At 38.9% G+C, this 22,426-nt stretch overlaps 1 protein-coding gene across 1 annotated transcript in view; it reads right to left on the reverse strand.

Moving 5' to 3' along the window:
• Positions 1-421: 421 nt before the first annotated feature.
• Positions 422-22,426, reverse strand: part of LOC128685792 (beta-hexosaminidase subunit beta) — a 90,384-nt gene continuing 68,379 nt past the window's right edge. Inside the window, exons 8-14 of the mRNA XM_053772450.2 lie at positions 12,506-12,644; positions 11,972-12,069; positions 10,418-10,498; positions 10,007-10,180; positions 4,893-5,091; positions 2,555-2,756; positions 422-1,994 (exon numbers count right to left, since the gene is read on the reverse strand). Of these exons, the coding sequence (XP_053628425.2) occupies positions 1,571-1,994; positions 2,555-2,756; positions 4,893-5,091; positions 10,007-10,180; positions 10,418-10,498; positions 11,972-12,069; positions 12,506-12,644 (1,317 nt within the window). The 3' untranslated portion in view covers positions 422-1,570. The remainder of the gene's footprint in view (positions 1,995-2,554; positions 2,757-4,892; positions 5,092-10,006; positions 10,181-10,417; positions 10,499-11,971; positions 12,070-12,505; positions 12,645-22,426) is intronic.

Raw genomic sequence — 22,426 nt, forward strand, 5'->3', positions numbered from 1 at the left:
AGAAGAAGAAGAATATATCACAGTTCACTTAATAGTTTTCAAAGCTGTTCACTAATATTAATTAACTAGCAGCCATTAATTTTGGCTTCATCACAAACAAAGATGGTTTAAAATGTCTTAAACAAGCATTTAAATGACACATTTATTAATATTTCATTAAAATATAGTGTTTTACAAAAGTTTTCTAAATAAATAGAAAATTAACTAGATGTGCATTACCTATCTATTGCTAAAATATATGTTTGCAGTTTTCATTAATTTTAACACTGTTTAAGCACTAACATAATTATTTGAAAGTAGTATGAGAGGGTATGATAATGTTTAACAGGATGTACTCACTGTGATGTGAGTACAGCATGATGAGTTATATTAGTAACATTATACTGTACAGTGTAACATGCTAGCACAGAATTGTTAGGTGATATAGTAATGATAAAGTGTTTTTGTGTGTGCAAGTGTTATTGTGCTAAATAATGAATAAAAATGAGAATTATAAGTTTACAGTGTGAAAAATAACAAGTGAGTTCTTCAATGGGTGAACATGGTACCTTAAGTTGTATGTATGGAGGGACATGGCTGGGAAACGACTTTTTTTTTTTTTAAGTTATATACAAATAGAAACAATGATGTAATGTTTGGGAAATATAATGCACCACTTTAAATGATTCTTGAAATGAATACAGTAATACATGACATAAGTGAAATAATTCACAACTTACAGCATAAATAAAAATAAATATGCCACACTTTGTCAGTGCCTAAAAATGTCAGTTCATTGAAAAAGTCTTTCGCATAATTAGCCGAATTAAAATATTCAGAAAAATATTTGTGTATTCAGATAATTAATGAAATTGATTTCTTTGTCTTCAGTTAATACTTTCTGTTGTACTTGTTTTGTATATGGCATATGAAGGCAAAATCTTAGTTGTCCTTCAAATTACTAACACTTAGGCACTGTACGTAGCACCTTTGAATACATATTTATTAATCACAGCACGATTATTACTATATAGAAGTGCATCTCAGGAAAAAAACACAAGATGCTTCCTCTTTTGGGGAATGAAAACAGCTGACATACTGGCATTTCAAAACCCTCACACACAATATCTGAAGAAGCCTGAACTCTCTTGATAGATCTAAGTCCTTTAAAATTTACAGGTTTAGAATCTTCTAACATAAATAACTTAATGCATCCAAGATGCCACAAACCGGTTAAATGTACAAGATTTATGTGCAAGTGACAAAACTGTCTTTCCATCTTACTGTAAAATAAAGTTGCATGTGAATAATGGATTTAGAAGATTATTAAACATAAATTTTAATTGACAGCAATACATTTAGTATTGTCCATGTCACACAGTAAATGGAGGAAACTACTGTATATAATAGAGCTGTAGGATTTCCTCTCAAGCAATGCTGTATTTGAGGCTCAACAAAATCCACATGGAAAACTGCTGTTTTGAGCCCTACGAAAATCAATCATTTTTATTTGGTAAATTCTTAAAAAATCAAAAGCAACAAAGATTCCACAGAAAAAATGCACAAGACAAGAAGTCAACCAAGATTACTTTCATAACGTAACAGCACCCTCCACACTTGGGACACCTTCAGCTGGTTCATTGACAGTAACACCTGCATGTGTTGCTGTTGGAGTCACTTGTGTTGTGTGTGCAGCAGCTGGGTGCTGCTGAATGTCCCCTGGGCTACTTTGATTTTCTGTTTGTTGATGCCCTGCTGGCTCTGAAAGAGGTGGGGGCATTGGCTCTGAGGTTGATGGAGCACTTGTTGTGGTGGTGGTAGTAGGCAATGTAGTTGTGGTGGTTGTAGATGTAGTGGAAGGAGTTGTGGTTGTTGGAGGTGGTGTAGTTGTAGTGGTGGTTGTGGTGGTGGTCGTGGTAGTTGTGGTTGGAGGAGGAGTGGACATCATGACATCTTGAGGGACTTCCCATTCACCACAATATCCATTCAAGATTGGCTGTGCAGGAACACCACGTCTGAAATGCAATATAACACAGCATTTAAAGTAATTGCTTTTTTCAGTTTACATTATGATTTCTAGTAAAATGTGTGTGTATCTTCACACATTCCCAAATGTTAACAATTCATTTAAAATCTCTCATATTTATAACAGGCTGAATTTCCTATACCTTTCTTTCCTTTACCTTTGTCACATGTATTTTCCTTGTCATTACTTATATAAATCCTTTCTAAGTTACTGGTAATATTACTTTAGAAATTTAGTCTGTTTACTGCTTTAAAAAATAAACAACTTGTATTAAATTAAAAGTACTCTTTTAATGTTTCAGTTTTTAAAGTTTTTGTTTAAAGTTACATGTCTAAAGTTAAATTATACAAAATTTAAACTAGGAACAGTAGTATACAGTACAGCATTCAAATCATTGCCTGGACTATTCAAAAGGAAGGATATTTTGGGGCAAATTATGCTTCATTTATGTACAGTATAGTATATTTTCTCTCTTAAGCACTGACTAAATAATTAACAACACTCCATAACTCTATGTTCAGTTACATGAAATAAGCCACTACTTCGTACCTAAGCATCCTACAGCGATGCTGGTCAAGCCTGTAGGCAGCAGTGTCGACAGAGGGTGCTTCACTCAATGGGGCGGACCACAGCCGTTCTGCTGCTGCCGAGGCACGTGGCCAAAGGCGAGGCATGATGTTGGTGGCATCTACATATTCTCCCCACATAGCTGCCTCCCCACCAAGTACCAGTGCCTTCTGTTCCTCTGTGCCTAAGGGTGACAAAAAAAAAAAGTTCCACACTTCTGCTTTCTTAATGTATAATATGTAATATCTCTTCCTGCTTAATATCAGTGATTTAATTACACTGTTTCAAATTTTGAGACCTTTATTCTATCCTGTTAAATTAGTACATGTAATATTACACTGGTTATGCTCTGTAGCTTACTGTAAATTAAATAATAAGAAAGTACATACCACATTAGAATAATTTCAGTTCAGTCTTTAGGGCCCAAATCAACATGCTACTATGTGATTGCCATGAGTATATATATTGTACGTACATGGAACGTTCCAAAACATCTTTTTTTTTTTTTAACAAGTCGGCCGTCTCCCACCAAGGCAGGGTGACCCAAAAAAGAAAGAAAATCCCCAAAAAGAAAATACTTTCATCATCATTCAACACTTTCACCTCACTCACACACAATCACTGTTTTTGCAGAGGTGCTCAGAACACAACAGCTTAGAAGCATATATCTATAAAGATGAGACATATCCCTCCAAACTGCTAATATCCCAAACCCCTGCTTTAGAATGCAGGCATTGTACTTCCCATTTCCAAGACTCAAGTCCGGCTATATAAAAATAACATCTTAACATCTTAATATTAATCAATATCATGTTTCAAAAACCTGAACCATTTGTTGATTTGCCTTTCATACATGAGTCAGTACCCAATGTTTTATACTGAAAAAAATATGCTAAAACTGTATATATAGTTTGACCACCTCTGTAACCATATTACTGTGCAATTAAAATAGGTAATCACAAGGTACCAATAAACCCATTTTTGATTAGTTGTATAATCATATAATATTTCAGAGAATACATTTTCTTCATTTTCTTTGATGTATCTCCATATTTTATTAGAGCTGAGATGCTTTTATTGCAAACTATTACTACACTGGAGTCAAACGGTAAGTTAACAAGTTTTTCAAAATGTCTAGTGGATAATGAGATACAGGTGAATATTAATGCTCTGGTACAGTTTCTGTAGCCAAAAAATATCATTGTTAGATAAAAGTGGTTGGTGTTGAGATCACGAGTTGAAACAGCTCACACAGTTTTATGAATCATACTGCTTGAGTCCTGGATCCTTGTACACAGAGGCATTTTGTATAGCTCACCCACCCTGCCTGTAGAACACAGGCACAATTTAATACATATATCCCAGCATTCACTGATAAACCTCTCAGTCGATACCCATGCGATGATAGGGAGGTACCAATTTTGCATTCTAAGTGAAAAGAAAGGCTAGAAAAAGTGAGGGTAGTGGAGGAAACATTAGCTGACAGCACAAGGCAGCGGGAAAACACCGCTGGTAGAAAGTGTGAGGTTCTGGTATTAGAGTTAGGCTGTGATCTGGGAGTGCCCAGTGCACAGCTGGGTCAATACCATGCATGCTGCCCAGCTGGAAGTAGGCTATAGGTAGGGAGAAAAAGAAAAGTGTGAATACTGTATCATGTCCTCTAGGAACAGAACTTGGAAGAAGCCAGAACAAAGTCCCTTTCCAGTTAATGGGTGGTTGACTAGCAGTGTGTGCTGCACCTGAGTCAACAGGTCCAGAGTGGAGAGATGCCTGAACTAATGGTCCACCCATGTACCCAGAGAAGGGGTTACATGGAAGAAAAATGGTTGATGAAAGAAAAATTAATCTGAAAAGTGCCTATCCTATAGAGATATGTACTGCACCCAGAAGAAAGCAAATGTGTCCTGGAAGGAATGATAAGTATGGAAATTCTTTGTGACAATTGGTAAATTTGCAAGTTGGCCAAGTTATAATAAAGGTCAAATTTCTCCCAAGACACAACCAAGCCCAAGATCACACACTCAGCAAGGATCTGAAAGATTCCACCCAATACTTTCAGAGGAAGACATGTTATACTTATGTAATGCACTACATTCATAAGAGTTATACAGCACAGTTTGAAAGCAAGTATAAGTTGAAAGTTTGTAAGATTTATCTCTCATCATATGTGATAATGGGATAGAAAGAAAAGACCAGCATAAGACACTACATGGACACCAAACAGAGTACTTGAGCTTATATTTTTTAAAAAATAAATCTAACATTTTTTCTGAGGTAGCGATAAATAAAAGCATAAAAAATGTCAAAATTATCATACAACCTTGAAAATCAGTGGGATCGCAGTTATAGAAGTTTCTCCAATCCTGGCCATAGGTTATGTAATTGATGTACCAGCAGGAGGAGAGAATGACCTGATGACCAGCTTGTGTGAGGTCGTGCACATAATCTCGCCATCCTCGCATCTTTGATGGGGAGAGGGAAACATCCTTCCATACCTGCACTACACTTGTGTTGGCCATCTAAAGGAAATGAACAAGGAAATATCAGTGGAAAGTCTCAACTTTATAAATACCAAACTATATTCATTACTTTTAATTCTGAAACTTATCAACTATTAGACAATACAGTGGACCCCCGGTTAACGAACTTTTTTCATTCCAGTAGTATGTTTAAGTGCCAGTACTGACCGAATTTTTTCCCATAAGGAATATTGTGAAGTAGATTAGTCCATTTCAGACCCCCAAACATACATGTACAAACGCACTTACATAAATACACTTACATAATTGGTCGCATTTGGAGGTGATCGTTAAGCGGGGGTCCACTGTACAGGCACACAGCTTAAGTGTATACGAACCAACAATTATCTCCATCCAATTTTCAGGCACTTGAGGAGGAAGTTTGTGAAATTTTTATTTTTAGCAAAAAGTTAATAATCAATTTTATGAAGATTGAGACATGCGACATATGGGAACCTTTATTCAGGAAACGTTTCGCCACACAGTGGCTTCATCAGTTCAGTACAAAGCAGAAAGGTGTAAGGAGAGGAGGAGTTTGAGGTAATCAGTCCCTCAGCCTGGAGTCGATGTGTTCAGTCCATCAATCTTGTAGAATGTACAGCATAGGGCTGTAGACGTGGCTTATATTCTGTAGTCAGGTGAGGCGAAGCAGGAGGAGGTGGGGTCATAGTGGTATCATCCACTAGTCGAAGTAGGTCTTCGTTCAAAGGTTGAACAAGTGTTGAAGAATTCTTTGTAACAAGATCCCCTGATGCTGCAGTGTGACAGTTGTGATGAATGGTTTGAAAAACTGACAAGTTGAAGATTGAGACACTTATGCAACATATGGGAGCCTTTATATAACCTTTATGGGAACCTTTACATAACCTTTGCATAAGTGTCTCAATCTTCAACTTGTCGGTTTTTCAAAACATTCATCACAACTGTCAGACACTGCAGCATCATGGGATCTTCTTACAAAGAATTCTACAATATTTGTCCAACCTTTGGACGAAGACCTACTTCAACTAGTGGATGGTACCACTATGACCCCACCTCCTCCTGCTTCGCCTCACCTGACTACAGTATATAAGCCACGTCTACGGTCCTATGCCGTACATTCTACAAGATTGATGGACTGAACACATCAACTCCAGGCTGAGGGACTAATTACCTCAAACTCCTCCTCTCCTTACACCTTTCTACTTTGTATGGGACTGATGAAGCCACTGTGTGGTGAAACGTTTCCTGAATAAAGGTTCCCATATGTTGCATAAGTGTCTCAATCTTCAACTTGTCGGTTTTTCAAACCATTCATCACAATAAATTTTATGTGGAAAAAAATGGGTTAGACATGAAAAACCTGAAGGCCTAGTGGACTGAAAACACAGCCTTCTGTTTTTCATGAGTCACTTCAAGAAACAAGAATAGAAAGGGAAGCAAACATATTGGAAAAGTGAGCTATAGTACGAAAGAAATTTAAAGGGCAAAATTAGTGATGCTTCTTCACCTTTATCAGTTAAAAAAAGATGATAGGCAAAGTTATGACATTGTTCCTGTAACCAAATAGAATAATTCAATACATGTACTGCTGTGTTACAGTGTTTGAAAGGCTGCACAGCAGAATACCCTCATAAATTTCTTCTTATAAATTACTTTTGATAAGAATACTAGGTGTATCAAATTGTCTAATATTTGTAGTATGATTCAGATTAATTTTTGTTGCATATTACAACATATTTCTTGCTAAATTAATCACAAAATGAGATGAGAAAAGTCATAAAAAATGGCTTTATAATACAATACTCTACAGGTACTGTATCCTAGAAGACTGTTGTATGCTGCTTATTAATGGGAGTGGAAAATGTACAGTAGTTCTGAAGGGGCAGCTGATGCTTCACAGTGGGTACAGTATGTAGCACCAGTATGCCAGCAGTTATTTAATCAATGAGCAGGTTATTATCTGGCAAAGACCCATGACAGGAGACATTTACCTGATGAACAAGCACCATAACTGGTCAAACTGAATGCATAAGAAATTATATAGTGGTACCTTGAGTTACGAACTTAATTCATTCCAGAAGGCTGTTCAAGTGCTGATACCAAACGAATTTGTTCCCATAAGGAATAATGTAAATTAGATTAGTCCGTTTCAGACCCTCAAAAATACACTTACAAAAATACATTTATATAATTGTTCAAGTTGGGAGCTGTTCGAAACTCAAGGTACCACTGTACTGTACTGTGTTCTGTCACTTCCCTTTGCATTCCTTACAATATATATACAAGAGATTTTTCTGTACATAACTACAGCAGGACCGCCATGTTTGCAGGTCCGGTTTCCATGGTATCAGTTATCCACAGTGTAACCCAGCCTAAAATTAACCCTTAATTCTGTTTAATAATTGCCCCATAGTGCAAAAGTAGTGATGGTGGCAGTTTTTCAAAGACTAAGAGAAGCCATGAAGTTCCTTCCATCAGTGAAAAAATGCTAATTCTCGACTTACTGTGCATAATTTATCAATTAAACTTTATCATAGGTATGTATGTAAATGAAAAACTACTTATATATAGGATTTGCTACTATCCGCAATTTTGGGTATCCATGGTAAGCCTTGGAATGTATCCCCAGCAGATACAGGGGTCCTATTGTATATATGATAATGATTTAATATTTCCGGAGGGGTGGGAGGGTAAATCTAATGTAGGTACAGGAAGGTTATGAATGACTAACATTTCTGGCTACATTTACTCCCTTCCATATTCCTCTTATACAGTAAACTGTAATGTATACTTAGTGGCTGTTTTGTTAAGTACACCTTTCTAATACTGAGTAGGGTGGTCCTTTGCCCCAAGAACAGCCTGAATTCTAAAGAATAGAGTCAACAAGGTGTTGAAAACATTCCTTAGAGATTCTAGTTCACACTAACATGATTGCACGAAGCAGCTGCTGTAGATTTGTTGGCTGCACAGGCAGGCGGGATTCACATTATTCATGCCAAATTCTGATCACAGTAGAAATCAAAATTCATCAGACTAGGCAACGTTATTCCAATCTTCAACTGTCCTGTTCTGGAGAGCCTGTGTGCCCCCTCTAGCCTCAGCTTCCTGTTCTTTGTTGACAGGAGTGAAACCTGTGTGGTCTTTTGCTGCTCTAGCCCATGCACTTTGAGGTTCTATGTGGTGTGCATTCAGAGATGCTGGCCTGCATACCACTTTTGTAATGCATAGTTATCTGAGTTACTATCACCATTCTGTCAGCTTGAACCAGTCTGGTCATTCTCTTCTGACCTCTTTCGTTACAAGACATTCTTCACTCACACAACTGCCACTCAATGAATGTTTTGTGTTTTTCTCACTATTCTCTGTAAACTCCAGATACTGTTTACCTGGAGTTTACCTGGAGAGGGTTTCAGGGGTCAATGCCCCTGTGGCTCGGTCTGAGACCAGGCCTCATGGTGGATCATGGTCTGATCAACCAGGCTGTTACTGCCGGCCGCACGCAAACTGACATATGAACCACAGCCCGGTTGGTCAGGTACTGACTTTAGGTGCCTGTCCAGTGCCTTCTTGAGGACAGCCAGGGGTCTATTGGTAATCCCCCTTATGTATGCTGGGAGGCAGCTGAACAGTCTTGGGCCCCGGATGCTTATTGTGTTGTCTCTCAATGTACTTGTGGTGCCCCTGCTTTTCATCGGGGAAATGTTGCATCTCCTGCCGAGTCTTTTGCTTTCATAGGGAGTGATTTTCGTGTGCAGGTATGGCACCAATCCTTCCAGGACCTTTGAAGTGTATATTATCATGTATCTCTCTTGTCTGTTGTGTGTGAAAATCCCAAGAGATCAGCAGTGTTTCTGGGATACTCAAACCACCTCATCTGACACCAACAGTCATTCCATAGTCAAAGTCACTTAGATGACATCTTTCCATGTCTGCAGGCTTCTAGGCATTGAGGCGCTGCCACGTGACAGGCTGATGAGATATATGCATTAATGAGCAGGTGTACCTAATAAAGTGGCCACTGAGTGTTGTACTGTACAGTATTTGAGAAACTATTCTGTGGGGCACATTAATTTTTAGTATTACTGCATCTTAAAGAGAGTAAAGGTCAGAGGAAACCAGCTCAAGCAAGGATCCATGTTACTCCTTCCATCTCTCCAAATAAATTAAATTATGTACATATTATTAAGCCCTACCTGTATAAGAAGTTACCCTATTGTATTTACTGCACTTAGAACTAAAAAATACTATGTACTACTTCAAGATATATTTTATATTAGTACGGATACAAATAAATTAAACTGTCATTTATTCTTTAAAAACAGTTACCATATTACCGTATTACAAGCAGGGACTTTAATTAGTGCAGCCAGAATGCCCATTCATCTTAACACATGTGTCTGAACCAGAAATATCAGACATCCTTCTAATGAGAGTAAAGATTCATAGCTAATTAAAGGGGACACTCAACACCCCTGTGTACAGCAGTTCATTAGGTAATCTCTGCAGATAAAGTATAAAAATATGTTACTGGTTAATTAAATGCATATATACTACATTTTCTGTGCAGCCTCTCCTCACTTAACGACAGAGTTCCATTTCTAAGACCTCATCAGTAAATGAATTCATTGCTAAGCAAGGAGCATACTATAATGGTAGTGGGTTTGTGTCAACCATCTTTGGTATTGTTTTAATGTCACCTTTGCACCATTTATAACATTTTTAGTATATTTTTAAATGTTTATACAGTAGTGTACTGTATATTGTAATAAACAGAACAGAAAAAATCAGCTCTAATATGCATTATTTAGGTATGCATACTGGTCAGAGCCCGTCGTAAGTCTGAGTTGTCAGTAAATGAGTACATCGTTAAGTGAGGAAAGGCTATGTTTCATAACCAAAAACCATTGATAAAATGTCATATGTAATAACTCACTTGTATGCCGCGCTCAGCAGGGTCCTGCCAGGTGACATAATTAATGGGTGTAAGGTCAGCCAACTCAAGAACCTTCTCAACATAGTGCTTCTCTACTTGCCGCACTTCCGTATAATTGTTGCGAGCCATGAAGGCTCGGACAACTGGAGAGCTTGACCAGCAGGACAAGAAGACCTGTAGAATACTATTTGTATTATGATCATCACTTTAAGAAACACAGTAAACTATACATTAAGAACTAAACTAGAGAACATAATACTGAACCTAGATCTTGCTTATTATAGTGTACAGAACAGGTATTTATAACTCTGCTGGCTCCCTCTCTTCAGGCAGAATGCCCTTGAGGAGTATGGCCATAAGCAGGTATTATGAGTACTACATGAGGTTGGAGAATGAAAGATGATATCTCACCTCATCAAGCCCTAAGTGGATGTACCCATCAACAAAGGTATGTTTCAGGTCCACCATGAAGGCCTTGAGGAAGTCATACACCTGTATAGAGAAAATATTAAAAGTTATAAAATAAGTGAAAGATAATTTAAGAGATTCTGTTTATCTGTTGAACCATGCAACTATAACAAGATATAAAAATGCATGCTTACTATTTTACCAATCTTCATATATACTAAGAGATTATATTATACAGTGAAACCTGTAATTTATGATAGTAATTGTTACACATGGGCAAGGGGCTAGTAATCCCTTCTCCTGTATAAATTACTAAATTTAAAAAGAGAAGCTTTTGTTTTTCTTTTTGGGCCACCCTGCCTTGGTGGGATATGGCTGGTTTGTTGAAAGAAGAATAATTGTTACACATATAAGGGATGAGTAGTTACTCACTGGAAGCCACAAATTACTGGATACCACCAGTTAACAATATGATACAGTATATATATACAGAGTCTTTTAACCAGATAATGCAGTTTTTATTTATATATTCTTGTGCATACAGTACTATTCAATATGCAATGAATATTTTTTGTTTACAAAGCAAGATGCCCTCAAAGTACATATTCACTATCATTCATTCAATAGCTGTCTTAAAGAAGTGCAGGGACATAATTCAAATGACCACCTGAAGTGCAACATCCCCACCACTCCAGAAGTCAAATCCAGCACCTTGAGTTACTGTAGTACAGCTTAGTTATCTTCACATCTATGAGCATTAATATATGTAAAGCAATTTTTTATGAATGGAGACTAACAACTTCATGATCCCTTGGCGGCAACAACAACAGAGTACAGTGGACCCCCGCTTAACGATCACCTCCAAATGCGACCAATTATGTAAGTGTATTTATGTAAGTGCGTTTGTACGTGTATGTTTGGGGGTCTGAAATGGACTAATCTACTTCACAATATTCCTTATGGGAAAAAATTCGGTCAGTACTGGCACCTGAACATACTACTGGAATGAAAAAAGTTCGTTAACCGGGGGTCCACTGTACTATTAAATAATTGTAGTGGCTACGTATGTTATAACTAGTCTTTTCAGTATACATATTTTAGTTATATTGTTCAGTGTGTTTAAGGTGATTCACCAGGCAGTAATATATATTAAAACCTTAATTTTTAAAGGGGTATACTGGTGAGTCAACAGAAGGCCTTGGTCAGATGACCAAAAGCTCCAGTAGTGGGTCATTATATGACTAAGACCCGTATCTGGAAATAACTGTCCTGTTTCCTGACGAATCTTACCTAGCCTAACCTAGCAGCAAAGGTAGACTGGCCATACAGTCATTTGGGCAATCCCCGGTGGGCCACTGGGCTGGGTAAAAAAAAAAAAATCTGAAAAAAGTCACGATAAACTGAAGTCACTGACACTGCACAAAGATTGAAATGAAAATGGAATGCACCTTAGCCAAGCAGTGAAAACAGACATCTGGCCCTGCAGTCTGTTAGATGCCTGGGCCAGTTTTAAGACCCAGTCCACTTCTGTATGGAAGTAAGTTACTTGAGACTCACCTGAGGGTTGGTAGGGTCAAGGTTCTCATAGGCAGCATGGTACGGGAATTTGGGGGTGCCTGGTGTTTCACCATCACCATAACATGGCGTCAACAAGTCTGTTAACAAATGCATCTTCTTAATCACAATTATCTCTAAACCTTTCATAAATGGACTTTAGATTACACTGTTTTAGAATGTAATGATAATACATACTAATAATGTAGGGAAGTTGCATTATATAAGAATGATTTATTTTAAATATATACAGTATTTCTTAATTTTTTATTACTGTTTTAATAAAAAAGATGATTTACAATTCAAAAGATGAACTGAATAACTTGGTATTACAGTATTAAACCTATATGAGCAGACAACATGGGTACAATGTTAAGATATGATCAACTTGGCTGGCTGTTATATAATGGTGTTTAGTAATGGATTTTTTCCTATAAAAATAATGTTTTAACTTTTTTCTATTGAATATTTCATCCTGATGTGTATTCATACAAATACATGTATAGAATTACAAGAGAAGTATGCAAGAATACTAACGTGGGAAGGCCTTGCCAAAGCCTTGGGTATGCCCTGGGGTGTCGAATTCAGGAATAACTCTGATACCACGATATCTAGCATACTCCACAATATCCATCACATCCCGCTGAGTGTAAACATGTCGTGGTGTGTACGCGCCCTAAGAATGAGACAAATTAATAAGTCAAATTATAATTCATAACAGTCACAACAAAATGGCAATGAAAAAATGAAGATGCAGTGGATATTTTAAAAATTCAAATCATATGACAATAATTTACCAAAGCTACAAATCAGTTTTACAGAAAATGTTCTACTTTATTCAGTGCTATTACCATAATATTTTTAGGTAAAGATACATTATTACTGTACAGCTTACAGAAATCTGAAAAATGCATATAGTACCTGTACAAAGTACACTATACATCCAGGATCTCAGCTCTCAAAAATAAATAATTTCTCAAGTTGAATGAACACCACTTGTGTGCATGCAGAAACAATTAACAAATCAAATAGTCCTGAAGAAAATTTTATTCTCCATAAATTATCGTTACATCAAATCAAATGCTAAAAATTATTACGTTATGGAGGAAGTTTCATGGATTTTTTTTTTTATTTTTATTATCACACTGGCCGATTCCCACCAAGGCAGGGTGGCCCGAAAAAGAAAAACTTTCACCATCATTCACTCCATCACTGTCTTGCCAGAAGGGTGCTTTACACTACAGTTTTTAAACTGCAACATTAACACCCCTCATTCAGAGTGCAGGCACTGTACTTCCCATCTCCAGGACTCAAGTCCGGTCTGCCGGTTTCCCTGAACCCCTTCATAAATGTTACTTTGCTCACACTCCAACAGCACGTCAAGTATTAAAAACCATTTGTCTCCATTCACTCCTATCAAACACGCTCACGCATGCCTGCTGGAAGTCCAAGCCCCTCGCACACAAAACCTCCTTTACCCCCTCTCTCCAACCTTTCCTAGGCCGACCCCTACCCCGCCTTCCTTCCACTACAGACTGATACACTCTTGAAGTCATTCTGTTTCGCTCCATTCTCTCTACATGTCCGAACCACCTCAACAACCCTTCCTCAGCCCTCTGGACAACAGTTTTGGTAATCCCGCACCTCCTCCTAACTTCCAAACTACGAATTCTCTGCATTATATTCACACCACACATTGCCCTCAGACATGACATCTCCACTGCCTCCAGCCTTCTCCTCGCTGCAACATTCATCACCCATGCTTCACACCCATATAAGAGCATTGGTAAAACTATACTCTCATACATTCCCCTCTTTGCCTCCAAGGACAAAGTTCTTTGTCTCCACAGACTCCTAAGTGCACCACTCACTCTTTTCCCCTCATCAATTCTATGATTCACCTCATCTTTCATAGACCCATCCGCTGACACGTCCACTCCCAAATATCTGAATACATTCACCTCCTCCATACTCTCTCCCTCCAATCTGATATTCAATCTTTCATCACCTAATCTTTTTGTTATCCTCATAACCTTACTCTTTCCTGTATTCACCTTTAATTTTCTTCTTTTGCACACCCTTCCAAATTCATCCACCAATCTCTGCAACTTCTCTTCAGAATCTCCCAAGAGCACAGTGTCATCAGCAAAGAGCAGCTGTGACAACTCCCACTTTGTGTGTGATTCTTTATCTTTTAACTCCACACCTCTTGCCAAGACCCTCGCAATTACTTCTCTTACAACCCCATCTATAAATATATTTAAACAACCACGGTGACATCACACATCCTTGTCTAAGGCCTACTTTTACTGGGAAATAATTTCCCTCTTTCCTACATACTCTAACTTGAGCCTCACTATCCTCGTAAAAACTCTTCACTGCTTTCAGTAACCTACCTCCTACACCATACACTTGCAACATCTGCCACATTGCCCCCCTATCCACCCTGTCATACACCTTTTCCAAATCCATAAATGCCACAAAGACCTCTTTAGCCTTATCTAAATACTGTTCACTTATATGTTTCACTGTAAACACCTGGTCCACACACCCCCTATTAATTCAATATCGTGATTCCTAGTGCAATTTTTTATGCCCAGCTTTTGAGGTTATAATGTATACAGGTCGGCTATCACTAATCCGGCAATCAGTTATCCGGTTCCCTCAGTAATCCGGCACTAATTTCGGCTAGCATAATTTCAAATTTCATCATTATACTGACTCAAATTTCATCATTATACAGCAGCAAGCCAGTGGAGAAGAAAGCAGTGATGAAAATGAGGAAGATGTAGCAGAGTCTCTATTGATAGGTTAATTAAATGTATTCTAACCCAACCACCCTGTAATCCGGCAAACTCACTAATCCAGCACACTACAGGTCCCAATGATGCAAGATTAGTGATGGCTGACCTGTACAATATAGTGATGTAATAGTATATATACAGAGATATTTAGCAAGAGAATACCCCCCCACCCAGGGGGGGTACTACCATCCTGCCAAGTGAGTGTGAAACGAAAGCCTGTAATTGTTTTACATGATGGTAGGATTGCTGGTGTCTTTTGTCTGTCTCATAAATATGCAAGATTACAGGTATGTCTTGCTACTTCTACTTACACTTAGGTCACACTACACATACATGTACATGTTTATTTATACACACTCATCTGAGTTTTCTTTGATTTTATCTTAATAGTTCTTGGTCTTATTACTTTTCCTTTTATATCCATGGGGAAGTGGAATAAGAATCTTTCCTCCGTAAGCCATGCGTGTTGTAAAAGTCAACTAAAATGCCGGGAACAATGGGCTAGTAACCCCTTTTCCTGAAATAATTACTAAAAACAATAAGAAGAAGAAAACTGTCAAAGTGGGAAGCCTGAATGTGCGTGGATGTTGTGCAAATGATAAGAAAGAGAGATTGTGGATGTTATGAATGAGAAGAAGCTGGATGTCCTGGCTTTAAGTGAAACAAAGCTGAAGGGGATAGGAGAGTTTTAGTGGAGAGGAATAAATGGGATTAGGTCAGGGGTTTCAAATAGAGTTAGAGCTAAAGAAGGAGTAGCAATAATGTTGAAGGATAAGTTATGGCAGGAAAAGAGGGACTATAAATGTATTAATTCAAGGATTATGTGGAGTAAAATTAAGGTTGGATGTGAAAAGTGGGTTATAATAAGCGTGTATGCACCTGGAGAAGATAGAAGTGTAGAGGAGAGAGAGAGATTTTGGGAAATGTTGAGTGAATGCATGGGGAGTTTTGAACCAAGTGTGAGAGTAATGGTGGTTGGGGATTTCAATGCTAAAGTGGGCAAAAATGTTGTGGAGTGAGTAGTAGGTAAATTTTGGGTGCCAGGGGTAAATGAAAATGGGGAGCCTTTAATTGAGCTATGTGTAGAAAGAGGTTTGGTAATAAATAATACATATTTTATGAAGAAGAGGATAAATAAATATACAAGGTATAATATAGCACATAATGAAAGTAGTTTGTTAGATTATGTATTGGTAGATAAAAGGTTGATGGGTAGGATCCAGGATGTACACGTTTATAGAGGGGCAACTGATATATCGGATCATTATTTTGTTGTAGCTACAGTTAGAGTAAGAGGTAGATGGGAAAAAAGAGGAAAATGGCAACAACAAGCAAGAGGGAGGTGAAAGTGTATAAACTAAGGGAGGAGGAAGTTCAGGTGAGATATAAGCAACTATTGGCAGAAAGGTGGGCTGGTGCAAGTAAGAGTAGTGGGGGGGTTGAAGAGGGTTGGAATAGTTTTAAAAATGCAGTAGAATTAGAATGTGGGGCAGAAGTTTGTGGTTATAGGAGGGTGGGTACAGGAGGAAAGAGGAGTGATTGGTGGAATGATGAAGTAAAGGGTGTGATAAAAGAGAAAAAGTTTGCTTATGAGAGGTTTTTACAAAGCAGAAGTGTTATAAGAAGAGTAGAGTATATGGAGAGTAAAAGAGAGGTGAAGAGAGTGGCGAGAGAGTGCAAAGGGAGAGCAGATGATAGAGTGGGAGAAGCTCTGTCAAGAAATTTTAATGAAAATAAGAAAAAATTTTGGAGTGAGTTAAACAAGTTAAGAAAGCCTAGAGAACAAATGGATTTGTCAGTTAAAAACAGAGTAGGGGAGTTAGTAGATGGGGAGATGGAGGTTTTGGGTAGATGGTGAGAATATTTTGAGGAAGTTTTAAATGTCGACGAAGAAAGGGAAGCGGTAATTTCATGCACTGGCCAGGGAGGTATACCATCTTTTAGGAGTGAAGAAGAACAGGATGTGAGTGTGAGATGTGTGTTATTTATTTATTTATTTAGAAATTTTAGCATACATACAGAGGTACAAAAAAAATACAGGTAAGAGCAGCATGCCAAAGCCACTTATATGCATAGCATTACGGGCTGGCTTAAAATTAACTTAAGATTAACTAAGCAATGATGAAATCAGTGATAAGACATTATTGTAAACAGATAACTATAAAGCACAAATGAGTATTACAAAGACAGGTCATATGGTTGCATGCATTGCTGTTCATTCAGTAGAATGGAGTATTCTGTTAGGTAGTGTATTTAAAAAAATAACAAAGTTAGATTGGGTCCTAGGTTTAACATTTATGTGATATAATTGTGAGGAACATTTTGGATATACAATTTATAAGGTTCAGTTATTCAGTATTTATTTGGTTTTGAGTGAGTAAGTGAACTTTGAGAAGAGACTTGAATTTATAAACAGGTAGTGTTTCTTTTATATTTACAGGTAATGAATTCCAGATTTTAGGGCCTTTTATGTGCATTGAGTTTTTGCATAGCGTGAGATGGACACGAGGAACATCAAAGAGTGATCTGTGCCTTGTGTTATGGTCATGTGTTCTGTTGAGGTTGGCAAGGAGATGTTTGAGGGGAGGGTTAATATCAGAGTTAAGTGTTCTATGTATGTAATAGGTGCAATAATAAGTATGGATGTTTTGTATGGTGAGTAGGTTGAGTGTTTTGAATATTGGTGGAGTGTGTTGCCTGTAGTGAGAATTTGTTATCATTCTAACTGCAGCCTTTTGTTGGGTAATTAGTGGTCTGAGATGGTTAATTGTTGTTGAGCCCCATGCACAAATTCCATAGGTGAGATAGGGGTAAATAAGAGAGTGATAGGCATTACGTAGAATGAAAGGGGGTAAAGCAGCTGGAACTGACGGGATCATGACAGAAATGTTAAAAGCAGGGGAGGGATATAGTGTTGGAGTGGTTGGTATTTTTGTTTAATAAATGTATGAAAGAGGGGAAGGTATCTAGGGATTGGCAGAGAGCATGTATAGTTCCTTTATATAAAGGGAAGGGGGACAAAAGAGACTGTAAAAATTATAGAGGAATAAGTTTACTGAGTAACCTCTTCTCCTGTATATAAAATGTAAAAGGAGAAACTTTCGTTTTTCCTTTTGGCCCACCCCACCTCGGTGGGATACAGCCGGTGTGTTGAAAGAAAGAAAGTTTACTGAGTATACCAGGAAAAGAGTACAGTAGGGTTATAATTGAAAGAATTAGAGGTAAGACAGAATGTAGGATTGCGGATGAGCAAGGAGGTTTCAGAGTGGGTAGGGGATGTGTAGATCAAGTGTTTACATTGAAGCATATATGTGAACAGTATTTCGATAAAGGTAGGGAAGTTTTTATTGCATTTATGGATTTAGAAAAGGCATATGATAGAGTGGATAGGGGAGCAATGTGGCAGATGTTGCAAGTATATAGAATAGGTGGTAAGTTACTAAATGCTGTAAAGAGTTTTTATGAGGATAGTGAGGCTCAGGTTAGGGTGTATAGAAGAGAGGAAGACTACTTTCCGGTAAAAGTAGGTCTTAGACAGGGATGTGTAATGTCACCATGGTTGTTTAATATATTTATAGATGGGGTTGTAAAAGAAGTAAAGTTTAGGGCGTTCAGGAGAGGGGTGGGATTAAATTATGGGGAATTAAATACAAAATGGGAATTGACACAGTTGCTTTTTGCTGATGATACTGTGCTTAGGGGAGATTCTAAAGAAAAATTGCAAAGTTAGTATATGAGTTTGGGAGAGTGTATAATAAAGGTAGAAAGTTGAAAGTGAACATAGAAAAGAGTAAGGTGATGAGGGTATCAAATGATTTAGATAAAGACAAATTGGGTATCAAATTGGGGAGGAGGTGTATGGAAGAAGTGAATGTTTTCAGGTACTTGGGAGTTGACGTGTCGGCGGATGGATTTATGAAGGATGAGGTTAATCAGAGAATTGATGATGTAAAAAAGGCGAGTGGTGCGTTGAGGTATATGTGGAGTCAAAAAACATTATCTATGGAGGCAAAGAAGGGAATGTATGAAAGTATAGTAGTACCAACACTCTTATATGGCTGTGAAGCTTGGGTTGTGAATGCAGCAGCGAGGAGGCGGTTGGACGCAGTGGAGATGTCCTGTCTAAGGGCAATGTGTGGTGTAAATATTATGCAGAAAATTTGGAGTGTGGAAATTAGGAGAAGGTGTGGAGTTAATAAAAGTATTAGTCAGAGGGCTGAAGAGGGGTTGTTGAGGTGGTTTGGTCATTTAGAGAGAATGGATCAAAGTAGAATGACATGGAGAGTGTATAAATCTGTAGGGGAAGGAAGGCGGGGTAGGGGTTGTCCTCGAAAAGGTTGGAAGGAAGGGGTAAGGGAGGTTTTGTGGGCGAGGGGCTTGGACTTCCAGCAGGCGTGCATGAGCGTGTTCAATAGGAGCGAATGGAGACGAATGGTATTTGGGACCTGATGACCTGTTGGAGTGTGAGCAGGGTAATATTTAGTGAAGGGATTCAGGGAAACTGGTTATTTTTATATAGCCGGACTTGAGTCCTGGAAATGGGAAGTACAATGCCTGCACTCTAAAGGAGGGGATCGGGATATAAGCAGCTTGGAGGGATATGTTGTGCATCTTTATACATATATGCTTCTAAACTGTTGTGTTTACCTGGAGTTTACCTGGAGAGAGTTCCGGGGGTCAACGCCCCCCGCGGCCCGGTCTGTGACCAGGCCTCCTGGTGGATCAGAGCCTGATCAACCAGGCTGTTGCTGCTGGCTGCACGCAAACCAACGTACGAGCCACAGCCCGGCTGGTCAGGAACCGACTTTAGGTGCTTGTCCAGTGCCAGCTTGAAGACTGCCAGGGGTCTGTTGGTAATCCCCCCTTATGTATGCTGGGAGGCAGTTGAACAGTCTCGGGCCCCTGACACTTATTGTATGGTCTCTTAACGTGCTAGTGACACCCCTGCTTTTCATTGGGGGGATGTTGCATCGTCTGCCAAGTCTTTTGCTTTCGTAGTGAGTGATTTTCGTGTGCAAGTTCGGTACTAGTCCCTCTAGGATTTTCCAGGTGTATATAATCATGTATCTCTCCTGCCTGCATTCCAGGGAATACAGTTTTAGAAACCTCAAGCGCTCCCAGTAATTGAGGTGTTTTATCTCCGTTATGCGCGCCGTGAAGGTTCTCTGTACATTTTCTAGGTCAGCAATTTCACCTGCCTTGAAAGGTGCTGTTAGTGTGCAGCAATATTCCAGCCTAGATAGAACAAGTGACCTGAAGAGTGTCATCATGGGCTTGGCCTCCCTAGTTTTGAAGGTTCTCATTATCCATCCTGTCATTTTTCTAGCAGATGCGATTGATACAATGTTATGGTCCTTGAAGGTGAGATCCTCCGACATGATCACTCCCAGGTCTTTGACGTTGGTGTTTCGCTCTATTTTGTGGCCAGAATTTGTTTTGTACTCTGAAGAAGATTTAATTTCCTCGTGTTTACCATATCTGAGTAATTGAAATTTCTCATCGTTGAACTTCATGTTGTTTTCTGCAGCCCACTGAAAGATTTGGTTGATGTCCGCCTGGAGCCTTGCAGTGCCTGCAATGGAAGACACTGTCATGCAGATTCGGGTGTCATCTGCAAAGGAAGACACGGTGCTGTGGCTGACATCCTTGTCTATGTCGGATATGAGGATGAGGAACAAGATGGGAGCGAGTACTGTGCCTTGTGGAACAGAGCTTTTCACCGTAGCTGCCTCGGACTTTACTCTGTTGACGACTACTCTCTGTGTTCTGTTAGTGAGGAAATTATAGATCCATCGACCGACTTTTCCTGTTATTCCTTTAGCACGCATTTTGTGCGCTATTACGCCATGGTCACACTTGTCGAAGGCTTTTGCAAAGTCTGTATATATTACATCTGCATTCTTTTTATCTTCTAGTGCATTTAGGACCTTGTCGTAGTGATCCAATAGTTGAGACAGACAGGAGCGACCTGTTCTAAACCCATGTTGCCCTGGGTTGTGTAACTGATGGGTTTCTAGATGGGTGGTGATCTTGCTTCTTAGGACCCTTTCAAAGATTTTTATGATATGGGATGTTAGTGCTATTGGTCTGTAGTTCTTTGCTGTTGCTTTACTGCCCCCTTTGTGGAGTGGGGCTATGTCTGTTGTTTTTAGTAACTGTGGGACGACCCCCGTGTCCATGCTCCCTCTCCATAGGATGGAAAAGGCTCGTGATAGGGGCTTCTTGCAGTTCTTGATGAACACAGAGTTCCATGAGTCTGGCCCTGGGGCAGAGTGCATGGGCATGTCATTTATCGCCTGTTCGAAGTCATTTGGCGTCAGGATAACATCGGATAGGCTTGTGTTAACCAAATTTTGTGGCTCTCTCATAAAAAATTAATTTTGATCTTCGACTCTGTCTGGTTAGCGGCTTGCTAAAAACTGAGTCATATTGGGACTTGAGTAGCTCACTCATTTCCTTGCTGTCATCTGTGTAGGACCCATCTTGTTTAAGTAGGGGCCCAATACTGGACGTTGTTCTCGACTTTGATTTGGCATAGGAGAAGAAATACTTTGGGTTTCTTTCGATTTCATTTATGGCTTTTAGTTCTTCCCGCGATTCCTGACTCCTATAAGATTCCTTTAGCTTAAGTTCGATGCTTGCTATTTCTCTGACCAGTGTCTCCCTACGCATTTCAGATATATTGACCTCTTTTAGCCGCTCTGTTATTCTTTTCCGTCGCCTGTGAAGGGAGCGCCTGTCTCTTTCTATTTTACATCTACTCCTCCTTTTTCTTAGAGGAATAAGCCTTGTGCATACATCGAGTGCCACCAAGTTAATCTGTTCTAGGCATAAGTTGGGGTCTGTGTTGCTTAGTATATCTTCCCAGCTTATATCGGTTAGGACTTGGTTTACTTGGTCCCACTTTATGTTTTTGTTATTGAAGTTGAATTTGGTGAATACTCCCTCGTGACTAGTCTCATTATGTCGGTCTGGGGCTCCACGCATACATGTCTGAACCTCAATTATGTTGTGATCTGAGTATATTGTTTTTGATATGGTGACATTTCTTATCAGATCATCATTGTTAGTGAAGATGAGGTCTAGTGTATTCTCCAGTCTAGTAGGCTCTATTATTTGCTTGTTTAAATTGAATTTTGTGCAGAGATTTAAAAGCTCGTGTGAGTGTGAGTTTTCATCAGAGCTGCCTCCTGGTGTTATTACTGCAACAATATTATTTGCTATATTCCTCCATTTTAGGTGCCTTAAGTTGAAATCCCCCAAGAGCAAGATGTTGGGTGCAGGAGCTGGAAGATTTTCCAGACAGTGGTCAATTTTTAACAGCTGTTCCTGGAATTGCTGGGATGTTGCATCTGGAGGCTTGTAGACTACCACAATGACTAGGTTTTGGTTCTCAACCTTTACTGCTAAAACTTCCACTACATCATTTGAGGCATTTAGCAGTTCTGTGCAAACAAGTGACTCTGCAATGTACAGGCCACCCCCCCCCCCCCCCTTTTGCCTGTTCACTCTGTCACATCTGTATAGGTTGTAACCTGGGATCCATATTTCGTTGTCCAAGTGATCCTTTATGTGGGTCTCAGTGAAAGCCGCGAACATTGCCTTTGCCTCTGCAAGCAGTCCACGGATGAAAGGTATTTTGTTGTTTGTTGCT

The sequence above is a fragment of the Cherax quadricarinatus genome, chromosome 23, assembly GCF_038502225.1.
Source record: "Cherax quadricarinatus isolate ZL_2023a chromosome 23, ASM3850222v1, whole genome shotgun sequence".
In the NCBI taxonomy this organism is placed as follows: Eukaryota; Metazoa; Arthropoda; class Malacostraca; order Decapoda; family Parastacidae; genus Cherax; species Cherax quadricarinatus.